Here is a 26,438-nt window from a genome sequence, read left to right as displayed (position 1 = left end):
GCAAAACTGCCACCATAGTTTGATAAATATAAACAATTCAAAGTTGTGTCAGTGAAAGAAACGCAAAGTAAACAGAAACGAGAAGCTTAAACAGGTGCTGCTCAGAGCTCAACACCTGAGATTAGATATAAAAGCCCGAGAAAGGGTCAGCGCGCTGATTTCTCCCTCATCCTTAGCAGGAAGCCGCAGTGTTGAAAGAGTGTCAGAAGGGAAGGACCCTCCCCTCAACACATTACATCCCCATGATATCACACAGCAGCCAGGAAACCCAGATGGGGATCAGCCACGAGGGCAGCAACGCCTGTCTCCTAACAAAACAGGGCCGACAGCAGGGTCACCAGGGACCCTCGGCGGCACACAGACCTCCAGATGGTGGCAGAGGGACCAATCAGCTGCTGCCCAATAACCAAGAACGTACCACGCCCCCTACAACAGCCTCCTCCTCCGAACTCCGTCTCTCTTGTCCCACCTCCGTCCCTCCCTCCTCTCAGGAAAGAGGAAAGAAAACAGAAGGTTCTGGGACTGCATCATTGCCTCCATCACTGTGATAATTTACACATCTATCTTGTCATATTCTTTCCTTTTTGCTTTCTGTTGCAATCAATCTCCCCAGACCTGGTCTGTGCAGCTGAGACATGCAAAGCAGAGCAGGTAGCTATTTCAGAGATTCTTCCCCCTCCACGTGAAAAAAAAAAAAAAAAGAAGCGGAGAGAGAAATTCATAATTCACATGTGGAAAAGTCTACAGAAGTTCAGGCAAGAAGTGAACTTCTCTAAATGAGGTAATTTATTTGCCTCCTACGGCGCCTTGAAAATGTTTTTTTCCCCTCCCACATTTTGACATCTCACAACAAACCTCAATGTTCAATGTGTTTGTATGTTATAGACAACGTACGTAAAACATATTTGTAAAGCAACATGAACTAATAGTTGTACTTTTTTTGCAAGTTAAAATCTAAAATCTACAAAGTGCGATATGCTTTTGTGTTTTTCAATGAAACACCCAACTAAACTCCAACGCAACCAACTGCCAGGAATAAACTCATCACATAATTACTGTTATACTGAAAATGACAGTAATTTTGAGCACTGTGTATGTATTTTCAGAGGTGTGGCTGGATGAAAACCGTGTCACATTTAAGAACTGCTGGCTAATTAGATAAAATCCTAATAAGAAGTAAAGAACTGGGCCTGTGGGGAAGTGCGGAAGCAGAGGAATCCGCCCTGAAGTTATGCTGTTCTTCTCATTCACGTAGAGAAAAGACGTTAGCTGAGCCGCCGTTCCTCAACACTGCGCCTCTCTAACAAAATGGGGCCAGGACACGAGCAGGAACTATTGTCCAAGAAGCTGCAATGAGGAGTTACTAGACTGATGAAGCTCCTTGATGATTGATGTTGAGGAACTTTTCATAACTACAACATGGTGACCTGGTTACAGATGACATGAGGCCCGGGACTTCTGGGTTTTCAACCAGTCTATAATTTTATTTAAAACGCAGATTCCCGAGTTTTTAAATACTTTTGTCAAGCAGCGGTGAACAGAGCGAGGTGGTCGAGCGATGGAGCTGCAGAGGAAGTGCTCAGAAATCCTTCCTCTGCCCACTCGGCGCAGCAGTGACCTGCTGCAAACACGGGGCCACAGAAATGTAGATTTCCTGCAGTGCCCTCCCACCTCACCATTCTTGACTACATCTGTTTGATACACAAAACCTGCAGGAACAGGCTCCATTTGTCAAGCGCTGATTGTGGGCAGACAAACCGGCCTGTCTGCACTCAGATAGCGAGCCCCGCTAGTATTAATCACAATTACAGAGTGGGCCTCGCACACAGGAGCTGCATCAATATCCCCTCCTCTCCCCCGCTCGTCACCTCCCCCGTGCCGCTCGGGGGTGACGGGGCCACCGCTTGGAGGTCAGCGTAGAGCCGGCGATAACGGCGGCATCATTTACCCCGACCCACTGCCTCCTTTTTATTAGCAATCTTTTAATTTTGAACCCGTCCCCGCCTTCGGGAAAAATTGTGATTTAATATCGCAGCTGATTCACTGCATACTGTTTTGGACAGGTGTGATGAATAGCCTGAAGTGATGTATGAAAACAGCGAGGCGGATGGCAATATAGATAAGGCGGCCGATTCGGGTGTCCCTGATGGGGCCCCACGGAGTCGTTTCGCCGGCCTCCCGCGCTTACGCTTTGCTGAAGTGAACAAACGAGTCGGAGTCATTCATCCGAGCAGCAGGAGTGGATTCTGGACGTGTGAAGGGAAGCAGGGTCCGAACGCACATTTAGAGCACGGTCGGCTCCCCGCATGCAGCAGCCCGTGTCGCTATCAGCGCATCCCAGATCAACATGTTTATATATGATGGACAGAAGAGTATCCAATAGGAAGGTTTATGTACATTTGGGGGAACTGATAATGTTTTGAGTGTGATATTTTCAGCTTGTAGTACCTCCATGATGATGTGACAAGCTCCCTCCATTGGCAAGGATTTCTTCTCTAGCTGCATGCTGAAAGAAAAGACCAAAACAAGAGTGTTTGAGAGATTTTCTTTAAAAAGAAAGGAAAAATCAATGTTCTGAGGCAAACTGCTCTGAAGGCAAATCAGACCGATTACCAATATCAAGGTCTAAAAATTAACAGGTAATCCTGTAGTTCCTACAATTTAGTCATTTTGATAAGACGCCGGAAAATTTTCCAACCTATCTGATTATGATCCTTCTAAACCTGTGGCTGCATGCTGCCGGTCAGCTGGCTGAAGCTACTGCAGCTGTCTCTCTCTCTCTCTCTTGCAGCAGGTAGGACATATTGGTTTTTGGTACTATTCCCAAATTTAGCTGATGTTTACTCTCGATTATCATTCATTTATTTCTAACAAAAATTAATATGTTCCCTTGTTTTAGCAGCAGTGTTTATACAAGGCTGAATATCGTCTTAAATCACCGAAATATAAACCGTCTGGTAACATGAAGCAAGTTAAAATACAACACAACAAGGCCCCATCTAAAGAAATTAAAGAACAGGTGAAAAACAGTCACTGGCATTATTTAATCTGGAAAAGGTCACAAAGCCGTATCTAAGGGTTTTGGCCCTCCACAGTGAAAGCCATTATCAATGGACTCCAAAATTACTCCAAGGCCGCATCATAGCACTTCCAGGACGTTCGAGAAATAAAAGTCTGAAAAGAATATCTTCATGATCTCGAAGAGTTTTGGGAAAATAATCAGTGGACAAAATTAGAACTTTGTGATAAGTGTGCATTCTGTTACATTTGATATAAAACAGTCAAACATGGCGGTGGAAGTGTGACGAATCAGAATTTCTTTGCCAATTCAGGTYCTTCACAATGTGGTGTAATTGATGGAACAAGGAATTATGCTCTTGAGTAAATAATCCTATAGGAGAATATCTATTTGCTTGGGTTATGCAGTACAAAAACAGTAATTGAACTATTAAATTAAGCCAGTCAGATTTTTATTTATTTTGTTTTTTTTAGAAGTTTTGGTCATAAATTTTGAGTAAATACCCCAAAACCAAGATCATTTGACTCATGATTACGGAACAGAGTGAGAATCTCCAACTTGCCCATCAAAGAATACAATAGAAACCAAAGCTGAACCCACCTCCACTTGTTCATACACATGCACCGGATCACTGAGTCCTCTGTAGTTGAAGGCAAAGTAGAAGTAGACACAGGCGCCAGCGTCATACGTCTGAGTCACCCTGCACACACGGGACACGTTTAAACAAACTCCTCAGTGAGAAACTTTGAAAATCTTAGACTGACACTTAGCAGTTGCATTTTCTAATAGGGCTACATTTGAATTTAATGTGTTTTGTTTTTTTATCTGTCTGCCATAGCAGGCATAATAGTGATAATGAGAAGGTGGGAGGTTTGATTTATCCTCCAGTGGTCCTTTGACCTCAATTCCATTCATACTAGAAACCACAGACAATCTTAAAGCACTGCCATATTCAATAGGAGAAAGTCAATCAGCGATTCATCTGCATTGCATTTTAACAAAACAAACAGCTCAGGTGTTGTAAACAAGTTCAACAGTCGCTCTGCTGTAACAAAAGTCTCCAGTTTGCGTGTGGTTTTATTTTCTGGCTCTGCTCCCTGTGGAGGCGCAGGGTGCAGAGCCCTTGTTCATTTGACATGGCCCATCACCTGGCACGCTGACTGTTCTAGAGGTTAAATGGACAAATCAATCATGTGACAGACTGCAGCCGGGAAATGAATGGCTGCAGCATAATCAGGCCGAGGCTTAATCTGCACGCAATCTGCGAGCGGCAGCCTGGTGCTCCTCAGCCAGCCAGCCAGCCGTCTCTCTGTCTGCCCSACTGTCCGTCTGATCAAGGCAACTGGGACGGGAGTACAGAACAAACCCTTTCCGGAGGAAAGAAATGAGCCTTCATAATGTAATATTTATTTTACAGAAGAGTAAAAAAAGATTTTTAAAAGAAGGGAAAAAAAGATAAGTCATGCTACTGCTGTATCGTGGATTTGAATATATAATGACTATAAAACCCCAACAAAAGTACCATTTTATTTCTAATAGAAAAAGTGTCCAAACTTTTTGACAAGTGGGGCAAAATTCTCAAGCTGAAAGAACTTATTAAATTATGTTCTCAAAAACAAACTAAATACTTATTTTAATAAAAGAAGATAGTTGGATTTTTGAAGGCAAAGGATCTGTGAATCATTGTAAAGCCAAAACCCAAAAAGGGACTAGCAATGTCCAAATGTTTTGCGTGGATTTTTTTCTACAGTCTTGGGCAAAAAATATCAACAGGTCATGGATCACTCTCGGCTGTATTTAGCCATTTTTAAAGGAATGAATAAATCCAAATCTGCTTTTGAATTAAAGTTGCTGGATGCTTGTAGCCCTGTTTAATATGAAATAATAAAATATTCATAAAACACAAGTCCTGAATTCGGGCCTACTATTGCCAATTATTGATAGATTTTTAGATCTTTATTTTTTATGAAAATGGGATCCAAAAATAGTTTTTCAAGCAATGCACTAGGGCAAATTTAATCCATCCTTGAATTGTGGTACTGGGCCACACATAATCACAAATGGCTGCCAGACCACTGTTTGATCACCCTTATAGTAGAGGGACCACGCTGGTTTGACTTTTTTTGTTTTGTTTTTAAATATGCATACTATACCAAGAGCCACCAGGTCATAGTTTGAGCAACACTCTTCGTTGTGGAAGATGTTACAGAGTGAGGAATTATCATAGGTACTTTCAGTATCAGTGACGTGATTAAAATTAAGTCAGAGGAAGAACAGAGGCTTAAGAAACTATTTAAAAGAATGTCTGGTTTATTTAGGCTGCAAGAGAGTGGGCAAGAGCAAGGCTTCCCTGCTGCTACACTATAGCATGAGAGCAGGGGAAGGCCAGAAAATCTCAGCATCTCTAGTTTCATTTGACAGTTTTACGTGACACAAACATCCCTTCTGTGCACCTTTAGTTTTCACAGAAAGTTGTTTTTTTGTTACCTGCAAGTTGACAAAGGTGGAAATTGAACTCCTTTGTCTTTACACTCTCGTACGATGCGTGCCTTCACATTCCGGCAAATGTCCAAAACCCTGAAAGAAAATTCATGTGAAAGACACAAAAATTCAAGAGCTCTTCTCTTTTCTCGTACTGCCAAATCTAAGCCCTTTATGCTTGTAAGGAATATCCATATGAATAAATTCATTAATGGCACAAAAAGGGTTAATTTTGTGGAAAAAAGGCAGGAAGCCAGGAAGGAGGAGGACAACAGACTGACTGACATGACGACCACTGAGCGAGAGATTCCCACTGGTGTGGAAATGGCCGCCAGTCCTAAGCATGTGCAGCCGGGTGTGGATTGTGCAGGATGGGGAGGAGGGTGGTTAATGAGCCAGGCACATATGCTTGCCTCAGTGCCTGATCTCTTGGTCTCTCCCGTCAGGCATCTTACACAACAGGGAGCTGCACGTGCTCGTGTTTGTTGTGCGAGAAAGCAGGGTAATAAAACATGTTGGAACTGCAGATCTCACAACATGGATCTGAGGAAGATCAGCGGCTCATGGTATACACGTTACACCGCCCCCAGACAGCACATGTGGTGATAAACCCACGTCATTTTATATATGTGTGTGTGTGTTTGCGTGTGTGTGTGCGTGCGCGTGTGTGTGTGTGTGTGTGCCAGTAAAGCTGAGAAGGAAAAGCAGCCTTTGATGCAGTTGTTTAAATGGTTAGAGAAAGCAGACATGAAAGTGAATGTCAAAGAGAGAGGCTGGGAATTTGAAAAAGAAAGAGGGCCGTCAAGAAAGCAGAGTGGTCTTTCAGAAGGAGTAAAGAACAAAATGCATTAAAAATTAACAGAGGAAAGCCTGTAGCCCTTTTTAATGCACTCACCTGTCCCAAGGCACAGAGGTTTCAAAAGACTCCCCTATCACGTAGTAGTCCATTCCCAAGTCCTGCATAGAATACAGTATTAACATTAGGGGTCTGCAAAGTTAATGGATTCAGCACATTCACATGCACCTGGCAGGAATTACTTTTTGACCCTTTGGTCAGTAGCTTCAAAGAGTTTAACCCAGTCAAAATAAATTGTGGGATTTAGTGTGAAATATAGCTTAAACATGTCTAAATTTGTGTTTTCCATGTTAGGAAATAATAGTTTTCAGTAGTGGAACAACTGTTGGTCTCCTTGACAATTCCTTTAAAATAAATGAAGTTTTTTTTAAAGTATACTTTATCTTTATAAGGGATCAAAGTTTCTGTTATGTTGCAATTAATAATCAATGACTTTCTTTACTTTTTTTACTTTAACAGAAAACTATCCATCTTGTCAGATGAGAGCAACATTGAGCTTCTTTGGTAACACATCAGGTGGATTTTGCCTGAAGCAAGGGATGAATATGTGAAAAAGCAACTCACAGACACCCAAGTACGGTGGAGGATCTGTGATCCTGTGGGTTTGTTTCTGTTCTAAATCTCTGAACATGTGGCAACTCAATTTTAATAAAACTCTGCCATTAAACAGAAAATAGCTTGTCAACGGATGCTTCAACATTATACTGATACAAAACATAAATATATATACATATGCATATATATATATAGCTCTTCTCCTATGACCATCTCAGATGAAAAACAGAACCCCTCTGTGTCTGCTTCTGATGAATAAGTACCGTACTATTTATTGGCATAAGTGGGTTTTATGAGCTATTAAGAGCAGCAGTGTCAAATATTGAGCCACCTAGAGATACAAAATATATATATCACAAATTTATCATTTTCCCCATATCTCCGAGATACTGTCTGCAGACATACTGCAGACAGTATCTGTCTGCAGAATAGATTAGAATGTATTCTAATCTATTCTGGATTAGAATAAATTCTGATTCTATATGAATGTAATCCATTTGGTGACGCTTATTGTTTAATACATACATACATGTTTTAGAGGTTAAAGAGGTGGTAAGGTTGCCAAGTTGTGAAGAAACTAAGTTGTTTCAGTATCAAAACATTAAATGTACAGATGCAGCTTTGTTAATAAAAATCTTGAGATGGAAATAAGGAATTTTATTTTTTCTCATTATCTGGGGTTTATGAACCAAAAGCAGAAATATATTAATGCTTTTTACTTCATTAATCAAAACATTTCCAATTTCTTTTGTGCTGCTGTAACAATAGATTAAGGTCTTTTTTTACACTTACTAGTAAACAAATTTGCCCCCATTTGTATTCCCTCCAAGACTGTCTCTTTAATAGAAGATAATCTTTTTAAAACAAACCTAAAGAAAACCTCAATGAATGGAAAAACTCAATCTCTAATGGAAACAATATCTGAAGCAAATGTAACTCAATTTAATGAAGCAAATGTCATCAAACACAGCTTGTTGTTATTTGGATTTGCAGAAGTCCTGTAACTAGAATGAACGGAAGACTAGCAGGAATCAAGTGAAAAGAAAAAAATGATACTGTGATAGCATCAACTTTGCACCCCAAAGAAGTGAACAGATCAGTCAACAAACTAATGACTGAAAAATAAGATGAAGTGACAAAAAACTAAAGATATGAAGCCTCTCATGCCCTCATGTGACCTTTTTGAATTCATAAATACAAAAAACATTACTTATAATGAAAACACCTCCAATAAGTTCCCCTTTTATCTCACATTTAAAATTCAAATTTAGATCCTTGGATAAATCTGTCAGTAAGACGCTTACTGAAATACACACCCGTGCTCATCAGATCGGCCTCCTTCAGGACTGACCTGCCTCAACTCTCTATTGTTATTGTGTCAGGAGCCACTGTGCCCTCCTTCCACGGCGTTAAGACGCACTGATAACTGTGACCGGATCTGATGGAGGGCCTCCTGAGGTCATATTCTGCAGCCCATCATCTTCATTCTCTATCCTATCTGCTGTCAACCCTCAGCCTCCCTGCCCATCAGCTCAGACGGAGATAAAGCCAGAACGGCGACCCACCCGGAGGTAAGCGATGACGAAGGTCAACATGTAGCCCCTCTGTCCATTGTCCTCTCCTGCTGCCAGGCCCCTAGAAAGACACAACATGGTTAATATTTAACCGCTCCTTTCTTTCAAGCTTTGTTGCTCAGGCTGCTGGCCCTCACAACAGCTGTCCTGAAGCTCGTCACTCCAACAATGTACAGATCAATGCTGCTGCGCTCCACGCATCGCCACAGGTCAGCCACACATCTATCACCGGCTGTGGGTAATCACATTTTCATTTGCCATCCAAACTAATCAGGCCGAGCTCATTAGAAAATCACTATATTGATTTTTTTTTTTTTTACCCGTCTTCCTGTTTCCTTACACCAGAGGAAAGCATTCCTTACTGCCCTAACCCAAGTAATCCATCACTGACACTTGATCTGATGGGTGTTCACCATTTCTTTGAAATAATGCAATTATGGAGAGGATGCTACATGACACTCATGCGCCTCTTCTGCTTTAATAGCTTTCTATGATCCAAGCAAGCCTGGAAGTCTGAGCACAACGCAGCAGAGTAAAACTAGAAAGGATGTTAGAAATAAGCATCGTCCAAGATGAAATCATTGACAGGTGAAGTATTGTTTGAACACTACGTAACCTACAAAGTCTGGTTTTTGACATTCACAAGGTTGATGGCTGGAGTGTGTTAAAAATTTAAGGTACATGGTAAATACCAAATACATCAGACTTATTTAGAGTAAAAGCTGAATATTTACGCAAGCAGTTTTTTTTGGGCCATTTTACATCTTCACTATACTTTTTACTTTTTTCAAATTTTGTATAAAACGTTTATAGGGACAAGAAGGAGCCAACTGCTGAGTCGACTGTTATCTTTTTTGTGGACTTTTTATACTTACATTGACAACAAATTAATTAAAACATATTTCTATAATGCGGTTATGTGACTAATAAAATACACCTTTCAGCAAGAGGCACGGTGTGGCAGGAATCTTACATTTTTGGCCAAACATTAATTAAAAATTATTGTTAATATCTAATATACCTAATATATCTAATATACAGTTCTCAATTGTATGTGATAATTGTTGCATCATCAGTCATCCACAGTATATATTGCATAAATAGGACACAGCAGATGCAGATGTTGTGATTCCATTAACTGCTATATTTCTATAATACATTTTGAATAAATTCTGTTGAATCTTCAGAGATTCTTAGAAATTGCTGAAAACAAATTAAAGGTAACAGAAAATAAATCTCAAGAGGAGGAGTTTTATTCCCAAAAGAAACCTTAATAGAAAGATAAAAAAATATATTTAGACAAGCCTGTCTGTTTAAACTGCAATGTCTGCTATTATTTAAAAAATAAATAGTTAAATAGCTAAAGAATTCCTTTTTAATTTCAACTTCAAACTCAGGTCTTGAACATGGGAAAGCAACTTTAGGTTTAACTCGTTGAACAGGCCGGTGTTTTAAAAAGCGGGGCGGGGACAGTGGTTTCCTCTATGGTGGGAAGTCCCAGCTGTTCAGTAACATGATCAATCATATCAGCTGAGGACTACCAGGCTGTGTCATCTTCCTCTGTGCCGTCCTCGGGGGACTGCTGCTCTACTATCACTTCCCTCAGCAGACTCGCTTTAACATTACAGCTGCGCTGGAAAGAGGACATCTAGAGGTGACTCAACAGTCCACACAGATACAACCTACTGCGTCACAGAAGTGTGTGACAGAGTTTTCTTTTAACCCAAGTCACTGCTACTCCTTCTAGCCTGCAATGAGGGAGACCTGGCGTGTTTTCCTCCTCATTTAAATACATTTAAAAGGACAGAATAGACTAAGTGTTCGCACCCAAATTTTGCTGCAATGTCATAAACTTGCTTCTCGTGCTGCAGCACCTTCTCGCGGGGTCCTTCAAACAGCAGGGTGGCCACACACAAGCGGTTAGGGTCAAATCCTTTGAACTGAAAATTAAAAAGGAGAAGGTTTTTTTTTTTCTTTTTTTACAAAGAACACCAGAGGCAGAGACATCCAAATGATGTGATGGTGTGGGTTTTTTTTCTTTTTACCTTGGTGATGTAAAACTTCTTTAGTCCATCCAGAAATGATGTGAAAATTGAAGATATTTGTGGCTTCAGGGCATGACCTGTAAAAAAAAAAAAAAAAAGCAAATAAATGTGAATCTGACACTAAAAACAATCAACTTTTCACTGGGATTTTCAGGTTGATTGACCAAGACTGATGACAGCTGCAAACTCAAAAACAAGCCCACAGATTCTGCTGAATTATAACACTGTTTGGTAAGGAAGTCCTTGCTCACAAAGGAAGACTAAAAAAAAAAAAAAAAAAGTCTGTCAATACCAGTATTTATGAATTTAATGTAAATAACTAATGATTTTATAAGGGATAAAATAATAGTTTAAGACAATGAACATTTTTCTCCCTATATCATAAATCTTAAAGAGAAATTGTAATCCTCCAAAATCAGCACTGGTGCTATCAAAGCTTGATAAAAAAAAACAAAAAAAAACGGAGATTACATATTTGACCTCAAAATTCTGTAAGTCTTGAACTAAAACTGACCTTTGTCTGATTTTTAGACAAACTATTTCTGCTGCAGCATTTCCCATTCGGAGAGGCCGAGATGGTCTGATATATTTGGGCTTCAACCAGAAAAAAAGGAAATATAAATAGTAACATTTGAATAACTTCATAACAGGCCCAATAGCTGCCAGCGACAGCAACTATAAATCAGGCAGTTTCCAAAGGGAAGTGGGGTTGACGCAGTGATATCAGTCTTCCTCACCCTCACTTTTTGATTTATTCCTGATCGGACGCACAAAAGCGCCTGTGGACAAGCGAAAATGAGGGGCTGGGGGCCGATGGGATGGTTATCAATCACAGCAGGGAAGTCATGGGTGATGTCGCAGAGACTTAACAGTTCATTTATTTCCCCCCATGCCGAAGTCTCTTCATCACTTAGTGTCCTAATTGTTTCCATTCCAAAATTTGATTGCGGGTCTTGGGGTCTCTCACAGCTATCAAAGTCGTTAATTAAATACTCAAAAATCCAGACACAAAATGATGCACGCATAAGCAAAAGCTTGCTTAACTCCTTTCTCTAGGTTTCTTGTTTATTCCTTTCTTTCAACAGAATGTTTTAGTTAACATATAAAAATATATTAAATTAAATAATGTAGCGTACAAAAACGTATAGGTGATGTCAATGGTCAGGTATTTGTAGCCAGCATTATTAAAAGTAGAGGGGGAAACACTAAAACCAATGAATGCAGAAGAGAGCCTTGTGTTTGATGTAGGGGTCAAAAAAATAAATATATAAAGACAAAAAACAAAGAAAAAAAAAAGAGGGTGAAAAAAATCCCATTGGTCACCTCATCTTTCCTACTTAATGCTAAGAAGTGCCTACTCCATGAAAAATGGAAATACAGGGGAGATAACGAGATCCCTGGGGACGGGGGAACTTTACAGAGATCTCCGGTAATGCCAGATGCATTCCACAAGACCTCAGGAAACAACATCATAAAACTTCAACAGAGCAACTACTTCATTCTGGCCCAGGTTATTTGTCATTATGCCTTCAGTCCTGCTCTCATTTCGTACACATGCTGCGGTTTTGCTGCAAATACAATAATCAGATTAACAATTTGGAGCTGTAGAAAGTGACATGAATGTTTGCAGCACTCTCTTTTTAAAACATACATGAATTAAAAGTTTGAGAAAACTCAATTTAAAATAAACATATAAAGAATAACTCAACACACTAAACTCTGACCAAAGTGCACCAGATATGTTGGGTAGAAATACAAATAATGTCCACTCAAATTTACAGAGCTGGTTTTTGTGGTAATTTTGAGTAACTACTGAGGTATCAAAGTTCAATGCTGGATCTTTAAGGCAGCAGTTTTCTTAAAACAAAAGATCAAACATGAGCACCAAGCTGGACGAGGCTTACTGATGCACATGCCCAGTGGCTAATGCAGAATGAATTCTTGGGAAAAAACTAAATGTATTACTAATTTTTGATCTGGAGATTGAATGCTGCATGATTTATTATTTCATTTTTATTTTTTTGCAGAAGCTAGATGCTACTAACTTTTGCAAGTTAGTAGTACAGATTTTAACTGAGAAGGTTTTTTTTTATTATTTTAATAATTTTTTATTAAAAACCCTAATCAGCTAAAATCCCTCTTTTAGCCATGAAAGGTCAATTATTCATAGAAACAGAGGTTGCCTCAGACCATGAGTGACAAAGCAAAGATGTAAAACAAGGTTTCAGAATTTTAAAATAAAGATGACATTTTAAGCTGCTTTTAGCGCCTTATACTCCAACTATGGATAGCACAGTTAGCATTACTAGTATAGTAACCTTAATGGGTGTTCCAAAAGATTTCTTTATCTTAACTAAGATTTTTCAAAAGGTACCAACATTTCTAAATCCTACGAGTGCTGTTGCAAAGGATGTATTAAAGCGCAAAAGGATAAAACAAAGACTTTTCTCAGCTCAGTCTTCCTGTCATCTGTTAATGGTCTCATCATAAGAACCACTAACGTGACATCTTGAAAATAATAATAATAATAATAATAAAAAAAGCTTCCTTTTAATTTGCTTCTTATATCTTTGATGATTTTTAAACCCTCCCACTTAACATAAGACAAAATGCTTAGGCCACAAATCCTCTCATCTAATCAAGCATTTGGTTTCAAGTGTTGGATCGTCATACTCACAAGTAGTCAAAGTGATCAAATACAGTATTTATGGCATGAATAGCAACATACTTGAAAACTGACAGATTAGAGCATACTATGAAGAATCCAACTAAACTTACCAAATTTAAACTGTTCATTATCCATGAGCCGTATAGATGCTGGAGCACACCTCTGGAAAGCAAAATAAAGCTCAAATACGTTATGTAACAAATAAAAATGTAGATGTTATTTCAGGTTGAAGGTTTAAATCAGGTTCTTATTATAAGTTAACAAAAACATTATTAGGCAAGTAAAACATTAAAAAGAACTGGTGACATATAGGTCTGTAACAAAGAACAATATAAAGAAGCGATGGTCTTCATACCTGTCTGGCCACCTCTCGAAGACAGGCAACACCCTGCTCAAAATTGGGGAAAACCACAGAGCCGTACTTCTGATACTCTGGCATGGGACGGATTTTAATTGTTACCTCAGTAACCACACCAAGGGTTCCTAGAGGAACAAAACACATATTTTGAACATGGTTTTTATTTTTGAACAACTTGATTCAGATCTGGGTCAAAGTGTGCATTTCTGTTTCACTTTAGCCATTTGTTAACAATCTACTTGCAACCATCTGCATTGTTTTTCTTCCTTCTCTACGTCTGACGCTGTATGAACATGCCTGAGCGTGTGAGAACACAGGTTTGTTTATGGTTAAGCTACAGATGCTGCCTTCCTGGGACTAATAAAGTTTGTCTGTATCTGAATGCAATTTACACCAGCTGAGCCTTTTTAAAGCAGAGTTTAAAAGTATTTTACTAGGCTCTCCGGTACATGTCCTCTGGGTCATTCGTATGACCTCGGTCTCACGTTTCATGGTAGGTCTGGTGCTCTACCACACGCAGGGGGGAAAAGCTAAGATTTATCTGCATGAGTGCAAGAAGAAATAAAGTGGGTCCCTATCAAGGGCAGTGGGGGGCCATCAACAGCAACATATTTACACGTAAAGCAGCCACTGGCTGACATTATGACCTTGGCAAAAGTCTTTTTCAAGTTCCTGCTGAAAAAGACACAAAGCTCTATTTTAAAACGTTAAGTTAATCCTCCATCGTACAGGTCCAACAGTTTGAAGTCATTTAAGTGAGGTGCCAGAACAAAGGGATGGGGTGGAAGAGGTTTACTCCAACTGTATAGAGCATAGAGTTTTACAGTATTGCCCCTTGCTCACCTGTTGGGCCAGAGTGTCAATCTATTTGAAAGAATATTGAGAAATATTTTCTTTTGGTTACAATAAAAATACCCTAACTAATAATGTAATAATCCAAGTTTTCCTTTATGAATATCAGAATGGCAAAAACCCCCCCCAAAAATATTCAATAAGCACTTTTATCTAAGAGCATCTAACAAATGTAGCAGGTGTTTGCTCCACATGTTAACACCATGTATCAAAATGACAAGCTCGTGATGTGGAGAGCATTAAAAATAATTGTAATCTATATGTTGGATTATATTTGCAGCAATAGGAATCCCTGAGAATAGAGAACCTCATATTTGTCCATGAAACACATAAACACGCCGGATTAAGGATGGTTACCATGGTAAAATAATCTCAGAGGGTTAAGCATTTCAGAATTGTATTACCGTTAAACCTATGTTCTGTAACCATGGTAAAGGTTTTGCACATCAATTGGACTTGCAGAATATTTTTCATAGTCCCTCAGATAAAGTATCTTTACAATAGCTTATACTGTGACTAGCAAGCCATCAAATGCATCTGGAAATCTGTCAATCTGTTACTTTTTTGGTGAGTCCATTGTGTTATTTTGCCTGTTGCGCATCCTATTTTGACATAATTGTGGAAATTTCCACATAACCTCAGGGGCTTGTGGCGAATGCTTATCTTTAAGTCCCTACTTTTCTCTGCTCTCCTATACTGGCTCAGTCTGTAATAAATACAACACATTTATTTAGATGGATACGTTTATTTCCATATTACTACATTATATTAAAGATAACTAGGCATTCTGTATCATATAGTGGCTTTTATGGCGCCTGTAAAGTAGATATTTATGCCACACGCTGCTCTCTAGTGGCCCAGTGAAAAACATATGACTTTGATTGCTCCTCCTCCTGGGCAGGAGGAGCGCCAGAGCATGGATTGGGATTTAGAGAAAGGGGAAATGGAGGGAGGTGGAGGAGGAGCTGTAGTGCAACAAAGTGCAGGAGGATGAGGGAGTGAGGATAAATAGGAGGTAAATGACAGAGAATACAAAGAACCAATGCTGTGATGCAGCAACATTTTGTAAATAAAGTGTTACAAGATTTTCCATGACAATCACCTCAGTGATGCCCTCCCCTCATGTAATAATCATTTGGCTCCGAGCATTAGCTCATTCGTTTGTTTCACTGAAAAGAGTTTTGGAGAGATTAGTGATCAATCCAATACTTCTTCCTCCTGGTTGAAGCCAGGAGGAACAACTGCTTTGTATTCAGGCTACTCCAAGGTCAGAGAGATAAACAGTTCCCTTTGTTGTGCAGAGAATGAGCAGATTAAGCTTCCAGACAAATTCCTAATAAAATGGATGTGGTGCTATTAGCATGCAGGGCATAGCTGGTGCAGCGTAGCTGCTGTTTAAGTGGCCTACCGTCTCACTGCAGCGAGGCGTTCTTAGCTTGAGGAGGTTGATCATTTTAATGAGGCTACATGGTGGGCTGACCTTTAGCTTCAGTGTTAGGTCTCCCAGAGAGACACAAATTCCAAGAAATGTGACGTAGTCCTGTTTTATCTCCATGTTGTGCACTGGCCCCATTTAGCCAGCTTATTTTCTACCTCAGCTTAACAATAACTGGTTTTTCTAAGTTCAAACCCAAACTGTAAGGGATGCATGTCGAGGTGATGATCTGATTTGCATTAATAAAACTTGTTTATGATTTTAATTATGATTCATAAAGTTGTCATGTGAGCAGATATCATGTAGTTGTTATAAAAGTAACAACTACAAACTTCTATGTATGTTACTGGCATTTTATGTGTCTGAGCAACACAAAGTTGTGTCTGACTATAAAGCATGTGGAAAATCACAGTTAATGATTTTTTACAAATAAAAATCTGAGAAGTTGGCAAGCATTTGTTTTCAGGACTAAGTTACTCTGATACCCCTAAATTAAATCCCAGGCATGCAACTGCACTTAGAAGTTTCATAATTAATTAACAGAGTCCACGTAAATTATATTATTATTATATTATTCTGAGACTGTAATTTATTCTTAGTATAAATCCAGCTGGGATTTTATGTGGGAAGATTTCAGAAGTTTCAGGAGAACTTTAGTGAACAATCATCATCAAGAAGACTAAGGAACACAGCAGACAGGTTGAGGATAACGTAGAGAAACTTAAAGGTCAGATTGTAAAATGTCCCAGATTTCAAACATCTCACGCAGCACTGGTCAGTCTATCATCTTTAAACGGAAAGAGTATGGCCGTAACTGCAGATCTACGAAAACCATTCATCTTAGAAGCAGCCAAGAAGCAAATGGTAACTTAGGAGGAGCGGTAGTAATTGCCAGCTCAGGTAGGAGAGAGAATCTGTCAACAGGACAACTATTAGTCATGCATTCTGCAGATCTTGTATTTATATAAGAGTGGAATGAAGAAAGTAATTGCTTACAAAATACTTTAAAAAATATTTTTTACGATTTCCAGAGCCATGAGTGGGACACAGCAAGCATGTGCAAAAAAGTGTTCAGGTGAGAAAGACAACAAAATGCAACATTATGGACAAAGTGCAAAACCACAGTTTTGAGGAAAACTAACAGCACATCACCCTGAATACAGCATCCCCACCGTCACACATGGTGGTAGCAGCATCATGTTGTGGGGGAGCGTTTCTTTGGGAGGGACAAGGAAGCTGGTCAGTTGATGGAAAGATGAATGATATAAACTCAGGAGGTTTAATACAGTTACTCTAAGTGCAGTTACTGTGTGCAGGTTAGCGGTACAAATCCCACTTCTTTATGCAACTGGTGTCCTAAAAAGGTATATTAAAAATTGGTATGTTTTTTTAAGAGCAGCATTTGTGTTTGTGGGAATATGACTGATCTGCCACATGTTTATAGCCATACAGTTATGTAAAATATAAGTAATAGGTGGTTCTTGTCATTACTTTTGCTGTTATCACAATAGTAACACAAAATATGATTAAAAAAAAAACTAAGTCCATATTGCCAACCCTTTGGTCAGACAACAAAATAGTGTACCAAGCTGCACCAACCCAGGTTGTAGCTCTCAGTGGAAAAGGGCCATAAGCAGCCCATTTCACGTACCCAGAAATTATTTGGTTTAAACATCAAAACAATAAATAAGCTACTAAATTGTGAGGCTAAGCAGCCTTGCCAACCTTAGCTGTGTATGCGTTTGTGTGTGCGCATACAAAGCAGGAGGAGTTGGCATCAAACAACCAATCACAATCAGGATACAGAACGTAAAGCTGGCAGAAAAAGAGAAAAAATAACAACCCTGGTTATTCAAATGCGTAAAGTAACAAGTCTATCTGTATCACCGCTAAATCATTGTAGCAAGAGCAGAGCTGATTTACTTGTGTATTAAACTAATGTGCCATGTTAAATTACATTTCTGTTATTTCGATCCTACATACTGCTTTGCACATCCAATCAGCACAAATTGAGACTTATGCAGCAATCCGCAGCCAAACCAGGCAGCAGATTGTTGAGCTTTGCACAGCCAATACAAAGTTGGTATCCACAGCTGTTTAACATAGCAATGCCAAGCTTCTCTGAACCCCCTCATTATGTAGGGAAACTTGGCATATGGCACTATTCTCCATGGGCATTCACAAGGACAGGGCACTGCAGATGGAGTGCAGCAGCGCTTACAACCCCCCCTTGTTTCCTTACATATACCACTTCAGATGWGTTTACACCAAAGCTAGTTAATGTGTAAAAAAACAACAAAAAAAAGTCACACCTGAGAACTGTCCTGATGTTACTGTTTTATCTCAAAGTCCTCACAGATATGCACAAGTTAATGTGTACTGAGAACACGCCAGCCAGTTAGCAAACCTTCGGAGCCCAAGATGAAGTGGTGAATGTCTGGACCCGTGGACATCCGTGGTCCCTGGCAACTCTTTTCAATCACGCCTCGAGGAGTGACCATCTTAATGTGGACGACCTATTCAATAAGAGGACATCAAAACAATCAAATACTTTTGCAGAGCTTTCTGCTCTTTCTTTGTTTTCAAATAGAAAATAGAAAATTTAAGCATGAAACAATGGCCATTCCCTTGGTGGGAAGGATTGCGACATTAAATCTGGAAGAACTACTAACAGGAAGAAACTAAACAAGAAAGAAAGAAAGAAAACAATGACGGGGGAGGGAAGAAAATGGAGGCAGGACAAAGGGAAGGAGACAGAGGTAGAATACAAGGATTAAAAGGAAGGAGAAAAAAAACTGAAGTAAAAAAAAAAAAAAAAGCATGAGGGAGCTATTTTTTCCATAAATATCACTTTCCCAGACTGTGTACAACCCCTCATGAAGTGCGTTTTTCATAACTAATACCATAACGACTGCAAAACATAAGTTTAGAAGTGAAGGCTGAGCCAAAAACCCTGCTGCCAGTTATGTTCTCTCTAATTACTGCGCAGTAACTTGTGTTCCCTCGTTGCGTGGTGTGGATCAAACACACAGCAAGGCAAAAGGGAAGGGAGGTGACTCACCAGATCTTCAATGTTGCCATAGATGTTCTTCTTCATGCCCGATGCTCTCGTGGCAACCCACCCCCCCAGGGAGCTGAACTCCATGGAGTCGGGCTCGTGCCCCGTACAGTAGCCGCTCTCATTAAGCTGCGATAAAAGTGAAAAAGCATGTGTCTGTTGTAGTTGGAAAAAAAAAAAGCAAAAATGCTTGGAAACATTTGATGCTGTAAAGCCACAAGAATGTTTTAATGACAAACAAAAAAATAAAGAGCAAGCAGAGGGGGAAAATATAATTACTGCCCTGTAGCTGCATTTATAGTTAAACTGCAATGTATAAACTTAGTCTTTATAGCTCTGTAGATATTTACAGCAACTTCACATCAGCCAAGAGGAATAAAAAAGCAAACAATAGCAGTCCTCATGTAGCACTAATATAATATGTAAAACAAAGGCTTTAAACTGGACTGGACTTTCTTATAAACCTACAGCAAAACATGTTCAGCCTCAATAATAAGAAAAAAAAAATCAATGGTACGTGAACATTTAAAAACACTACCTATAAAGCGCAATAGAATGAAACTTTGGTGATTTTATCTCACTTTACTCATTCACTAGAGGTACTATGGGTGCACCAGCATGGCTTGAACTGAACGCCTTTATGCTTCTAACGATATGACTAATGGATACAGCTGAAGCTTGATGTGCCAAAATAAAAATAAAATAAATTAAAAGGATATACAAAAAGTACATTGTAAGCTTTCAATAAAATCACATCTAGTGACAAAGTCTTTGTGCGTGTCTGAACATGACCATGTTTACTCCTTTTTAAAATGATTCTTTTGTAACTTTATTGTCCCTCGGGGATAATTATGTCTAAATCAGAATATTTGCATGTTTTTAAAGACAAAAACTACAGAAAAGCTGTTCTCCTGCTTCCTAAATTAGAAACTTTGCTTTGAATGTCATGAAACGTAACAACTGTTTTAGCTGGGACTCTCATAATGATTATGGAAAAAGGCACACCTTGATCCAAAACTTTGGGCAGGATGTGGACAATCTCTCTACCTTTATATTAATGTACCTTTTTTAGGTGCATTATTATATTAATGCAATGTAAAACTTTATGCGCAATTTTATAATGTACCTCAAAATGCACTTGATTTGTGAAAAACAAACCTTACAGGAGAGGTTAAAAACAACCACTGGTGGTATTCATGAACGGTCCCTCAAGATATTGCTCAGGTCATTAGGAGAATATCTAAGCCATGATTGTGAACRGTAATGAGAACAAAGACCTTTAACAATAAGAACAATATTCCCCAGAAGCACCAAAGTAAAGTCAGGTTTTGTTTTTAATCACAGTTACCCTCTGGAAAGCAGTTTATATTTCGGACCCATCTGCTCCATCACCTCAGTTCAGTCTAAATGCAGAGGTGGCGTCTGCTTTAGATGCTGCTCACGCATTCCTCTACATCAAACGCCTGCTCCCGCTCCATTTTTCTGAATTAGCTTGATGGTGCCATCTGCTCATGACCACCGTCTCACTCACTAATCTCCCTCCTTCAGCAATCTTCAGCACTACCTTCCTAAATCCCAGGAAATCTACTGAGCAAAGAGAGCCAAGGTCAGCAGGCAAGAACCAGCAGCATCAAAACGAACACACAGCTGGGGCGCTGGCGTAGTTCAGAGCCTGTCTTAGCTCTTTGTGAGAATCATTACGGATGGATAAGCTGTATTTACCAGTCTCTCCAGATCCTGACCAACGATCCCGGACTCCACATGGGCAGTTAAATTTTTCTCGTCGATCCACAAAATGCGGTTCTGGAAGAAGCAAGGAAATTATTGAGGGAGTGAAAAAAATGTTTTAAACAAATGCTTTAACCTTAAGAAAAAAATATAAAAGGTTTTGTGTCATTTAAACGGCTGTAATCAAAAGTGCCGCTAAGAATCCTCAGACCTGGTCAACTCTTTAGAAAGAGTCGGCCAACACCATTCTTTAAACGATGCTCATATTTTCTACATTGGTATTTGAGGGTAACAGCATGCAGATGTGCCACAGGATGGAGATAACGGTTCTCTTAATTGAAGTTAGCGTTTGAATCCAAATGCAAGCCTCTTGTTCGGTCCCCTGGGCATGCAGCTCAGCCTTACTTGCAGGAAGTCATGTCATTTCTGCCATCAATCACTCCTCAGAGGTAATAAACTTTATGCTCCTATCACTTTGCTACTTTCATGTGATTTCATGGTTGCCGCTTTACCTCTGGCCCCTGACACCCAACACTGATCACTGCTGTCTATGGAACCAAACAACTCTAACAGCATCCTAACAGCTTGTAGATCACCACCGGATCTAAGGGCTGCAGTGTGCATAGTGGAATATAAAGCATTATCATGGCTACAGTGACTTCTTCTGGATCATTTAAAAAGACCTAAATTTGAGAAATGTGGTTTTCATTTGTATTCATGTCCGAGACGGTATTTTGACCAACAACCTTTCACTGCAGTTGCGCTGGTAAGTTTGTTCCGATATGTCTGAACCAGATTTTGAACTCTAGAGGCTTTTTTTTATTATTTTATTTTTTTACTATTTTTGCAAAATAGCTTTAGCTTAATTAGCTCCATTCAACTTCTACATCTCTGCTGAAGAAAAGCATTCCCACAGCATGATACTGCCGCCACCAAGTTTCAGAGGACCGTGTTCAGAGCCATTTGTACTGTTAGGTTTCCTTCCACACAGTTTTATATTAGGGATGATTTTTCTATTTCTAATTTTTTTTTTTTTCTGATCTGACCAGAGCACCTTCTAAAACATGTTGGGTGTTTCCTGCACATGGTTTGTGGCAAACTTTAAAGACGACAAGACAATACTGGCTTTCGTCTCACCACTCTTACATGGTGGCCATTTTTGAGACAGCCTTCTTAGCCGTTTCCCTGGTTTTTATGATGATCTTAGTTCACTAATGTTCTCCAACAAACCTCCAAGGCTCTCACAGAATCTTTAGGTTGACATCTTGGTTGCATCCAAACCCAAAACAAATGGGTTTGTATACAACTGTATGCCACACTTTTTAGATGGTTATTTATTTTGCAAACCAGCACCCAATAAGTGTTCCTATAAAAGGCTGTGATTGTAGCATCTCCAAACCTGCAACAATTCAATGAGAATTGATACTTTTAAAAAGCAATATTTATAAATTTCTCTTCAGAAAATGGTGCATGTATAACTTTCATTCATTTTAAATAAAATGGTCACAAACCAAAATGTTTCTTTCTATGCATGATGCCCAAAAAACCTCCTTAGAAAAGCATGTGAATGAATAGCTTGATGCATTTTATTGAAGGCATTTGATTGAGTATTATTTTCTAATTAATCAACTCTTATTCCCTTGCTGCATACAGTGAGCAAACATTTTATTGGCAAACTGAAAAAACTTGTACAAAACAGCTTAGCCAAACTCATCTGAGATTTGAAATTTCAATTTACTTAAATAGTTCTGACAATATGTGTTGTGTGTTTTATTTCATACACATGAAACACATACTCATGTGTTTACACACCATCTGTGACGTATCCAGAGAGACAATCGATCGAGTTTCCTCCGGTGGGCACTCTAGGGCACTAGACACACTAGTCCCTCCTGAGAGAGAGAGAAGCACTTTAAAAACACACATTTTTCTCAGTCTTGTCATAGTAAGGCTTGTGCCAGTAGAATCAGGGATCGTTTAAGTTACATTTGATAGAAATTTGTCAAAGAAAAACTTTTGTTGACCGGAATGCAGCCATCTTCAATAAAATGTTTTTGCGAGACAAACTCTCACATAAAAGGTCAGTGGGAGAACCTCTTGAATAAGCTATGAACTTTGATTGAATCCTGTGTCCAAAAGCTCTAGAGTCATGCTTTGCTCAAATGTCTTGGATATTATAACTTTAGGTATGATGCCCCTCTTGAGTTAAGTGCATTTTTGTTGCCAGCTAAAAATCCAGGGGGAGTTTCTAGTTGTAGTGGAGCAAATTTCTTTTATAAATACAAGAGCATGGAATTCCAATTCAGACATTAAAGGAACATGTTCCAAAAATATTTAGTATATTTTAAAACAGCAAAATAGCAAAGCTTGTGTGCACCACTATTTTAACAACACATTGTCAGAAGAACAACGTACCAATCTATTTCTGCAACTTTGTTAACATTTCTACGACTGAACAATGGCATCACAAAAAAAAGGCATCACAGTATCAATGAAAAACAATATTTCAGAACACTAGATGCAATATTTGATGGCTGGTATACTTTCAGTGTTATGTGTAGACTTATTGCACATTTTCTATCAATGCACTATTAATCGATATTCCCAAACAATTCATTTTGTTTCCAACTTGAGAGGTAGATAAATTTAAAAAAAAGCTTTTGAAACATGTTTCAGAAGTATAAACTAATGCAGAATCTTACAAGGTTGATGGAAACTTTTGATTCTATAACTCACCTCCATAAGGTATCAAACAAACATTATGTTTGCAAGCCAGCTCCACAATTTTCACTACATTGTTATGACAATCTGAAAGAAAAGTAACCATTATTTAAAAACACCAGTCAAAACAACAGAAACATAATCACCATGCAAAGCAACTACGACATAATATACAGATTTACTCAATATTTCCTGGATCATTACATCAAGCGACCAGCAGTCACACTGGGTATGTTTTAATGTCTGTGCTCGACTGCCCTTGAGTGCTTCAAAAGGGGATGAAAAATGCTTCCATTCCTATCATTTTCTTGACTGAATACGCTGCTCCGTGTAAGGAGAAACCCTGAATAAAAATCAAGATCAAGCATAATTATTTGAATCATATAATAACGCATGCTTCAAAGGGCTGGAGAGTGAATATTCCACACCGGTTTCCATCTGAGTTTGGGTGCAGTTTCTCGTTGATTTGCTGCCCATTTGGGAGGTTGCTAATCAAATTCCAGCCATCAGTCAACACTCATTTGCATGATAAAATAGTGCCAGCCATAACAAGAGAAAACCAATCTGAGAAACATAATTCATGATTGTAGTGTGGAGGGCCAGACTGTGGAAGATTGGATGACAACCGTCCTCCCCCCTGACGCTTCCTATTAAGCCTCCACTCATACATATTAATATTCCTGCCTCTGCAGAGATTAACCCTTTAAATCACCAAAGCCAGCAGGAGGATCAGTTATGCTAGGTGGGTGGAGAGGGAAAACAACCTCCCACCCCATAATGATGCTTTTCCACTCACTTGGCCACACCACCATATCTGGAACACGGCCGATTTTTCCCTCTCTCAGGGCAAAGATCTCATGTAGGCAGTGGCCTGCAGCAAAAAAAAAAAAGAAGAAAAAAAAGTGATGTTTATGAATAAAACTTTTTCACACCAAAAAAAATTGAAATGGGTAAAGTGAGCTTTCTTACCATGGGCACGAAACACCCGATCTTCTGCTTCATGAGAGAAGGGAATACCTGTGGACTTCAGTTCCTCCACAAAGGCCTCATTTAGCGTAGGAGGCTGCACAGCACTGGTATTCAGAACAGGCTGAAACAAATGAAAACGTGGTTTCAGCTGCTGTGTGCTTCTATTCACTGCAGACACAATGGAAAGAATGGAGAAAAAAAGAATTGGACTCACTGTTGCTTGAGTTTTATGCTGCAAATTGGCACCAAACGTGCCTTCCATCCAGTCCTTCAGGCCAGGGATGATCATCCCACTCAGTCTATACCTGAATTAAAAAAAAACAAAAAACAGTGTGAGTATAAACTCACCAGAGCACTGTGCATTCACGGCTTATTTGAGTCAGGGGGGAAAACGTCGGTGACTAATTAAAGAGTACCGAATCCAGAGAGGTTAGACGGGCAGAACAGCAGTGACAGTCCTGCTCCTCTGATCACCTTCACTGTTCCTTGCATAATTGAGCTGCTGGCAAAGACTGGGCCAGCCCATCAGGGAGCAGCAGAGTCCAAGACGCCGAGGAACAGATTTCATCCTGATAAACCTTCTGTCACAGCAAACACCGAGGAGCAGAAGACCAGCTCTTAATGTTGAAGTTGGAAAGACTTGAGACTTTGGGTGGAGGTTCACCTTCCAGTAAGATAAAGACCCTATATATGCAGGCTGTGTAAATATTTTTGCAACAGGTCGTAGATAGGTGAATAGGGGAAGAAGTGCACATGCTTCGACAGCAGGAAAGGAGAAAACGCAACATCCTGTTTAGATAATAACGAAGGTACATCTTTGTGTATGTAATTCTAGTTCCGTGTTCCGTTTCTGCCTGGAAAAAACAAAAGATGTCCGTGTTGACCACAAAAACAAGAAGCTGCTCAACTTCTGCCAACACTGCGGAAGGCACGTAGACTTTTGAATACGTTTTTATTTTCTACTCTAAACATTTGAAATAAACAGGGTTCGTTCCTGACCACTTCCATCCAATTAAACTTGTACTATGTTCCTTCTGTACCTGTAAATTAAATATTTTCACCCAATACCAAATGATTAACGACTGAACGGGGTGAAAGGTCGCTCCTGTTAATGAGCAACAGTTTGGGAAGGCTGAAGAATCACAACTGATGACCTTCTCAAATGACAATGAGCTGTTTAAATGCCAACCACTAGGTGGCAGAAGCACCACGCTGTTGTGAGAGAAGGAGGAACTTGATTAATTTCACAAGCTGAGTTCAAAGCTGGGACTGTGAAAGAGATCACTGCATAGCTTCGGCTTCAAGTCACACACAGACGAAAGAAAGCTTAAAAAATTTTGAAAAAAGTCAGCAAACATGGCTCTCTGAGTCACAAACTGATAAGAATGATCAGAGGAATGGACTTTGTTTTCCATTTTACCTGTTCCCAGTAAATTCGGCTTGGCCTTTTTTGTTGAAGAGGAATCTGGAGTCGCTGTATCCCCAGCCGTTCCATTTCATAATCTCCTGCCTGTGGAAAAATAAATATTGGCACAGGTTTGTAAAGCCACTCGTCCTCTTTAGCTTGGTTTAGAAGTATATCAGAGCAGATTATATATAAAAAAAAACAACAACAAAAAACACGTGACAGTTATTTTCAGGTACCTTAACCTGTCAAAACCTTTGCATTATTTAATCTTCAATTTTTTAAATAATTAATGGATCCACACATTTCTGTCAAGCTTCTTCCCTTCTAAACAAAAAGGACAAATAACTCTGTGTTGATGCTCTGAATCTCTATTTTGACAACAAAAAACCCCTAATTCTGTGTGTCGAACTAAGGAAATATTACAGTCTTGGAAATTTGGTGAAACCTTCTCCATTCATCTAAAAACAGGCCGACTAGGAGTCGCTTTATTAGTGGAGGAGGCTGCATCTGGCAGGCGGGCAAACATTTTATATCCTCTGTGTGCCTATCAAACCAAAAATATTTTGCACACTGCTTTATAAAAGCACAATAGAATAGAATAGAATAGAATAGAATAGAATAGAATAGAATTACTTTATTCATCACAGACAGGAAATTACTGTGCAGTTGCAGCATACACATACACACAGATAAAGTTACCAATAAAAATAA

The 26,438-nt window shown here is 39.3% G+C and overlaps 1 protein-coding gene across 1 annotated transcript in view; it reads right to left on the bottom strand.

Annotated features, from left to right (window-relative positions):
• The window catches only part of agps (alkylglycerone phosphate synthase), a 36,496-nt gene that overhangs the window by 4,277 nt on the left and 5,781 nt on the right, over positions 1-26,438 (bottom strand). Inside the window, exons 2-19 of the mRNA XM_008398813.2 lie at positions 25,740-25,829; positions 24,534-24,624; positions 24,320-24,440; positions 24,147-24,221; positions 23,366-23,437; positions 22,442-22,521; positions 20,624-20,704; positions 18,905-19,030; positions 18,251-18,359; positions 13,554-13,681; positions 13,309-13,360; positions 10,531-10,607; positions 10,313-10,425; positions 8,477-8,546; positions 6,396-6,457; positions 5,507-5,596; positions 3,620-3,719; positions 2,449-2,506 (exon numbers count right to left, since the gene is read on the bottom strand). Coding sequence (XP_008397035.1) covers positions 2,449-2,506; positions 3,620-3,719; positions 5,507-5,596; positions 6,396-6,457; positions 8,477-8,546; positions 10,313-10,425; positions 10,531-10,607; positions 13,309-13,360; positions 13,554-13,681; positions 18,251-18,359; positions 18,905-19,030; positions 20,624-20,704; positions 22,442-22,521; positions 23,366-23,437; positions 24,147-24,221; positions 24,320-24,440; positions 24,534-24,624; positions 25,740-25,829 — 1,595 coding nt within the window. The remainder of the gene's footprint in view (positions 1-2,448; positions 2,507-3,619; positions 3,720-5,506; positions 5,597-6,395; positions 6,458-8,476; positions 8,547-10,312; positions 10,426-10,530; positions 10,608-13,308; positions 13,361-13,553; positions 13,682-18,250; positions 18,360-18,904; positions 19,031-20,623; positions 20,705-22,441; positions 22,522-23,365; positions 23,438-24,146; positions 24,222-24,319; positions 24,441-24,533; positions 24,625-25,739; positions 25,830-26,438) is intronic.

The sequence above is a fragment of the Poecilia reticulata genome, linkage group LG2 (genome assembly GCF_000633615.1).
Source record: "Poecilia reticulata strain Guanapo linkage group LG2, Guppy_female_1.0+MT, whole genome shotgun sequence".
Classification (NCBI taxonomy): domain Eukaryota; kingdom Metazoa; phylum Chordata; class Actinopteri; order Cyprinodontiformes; family Poeciliidae; genus Poecilia; species Poecilia reticulata.
This window is presented reverse-complemented; position numbering and strand designations above follow the sequence as displayed.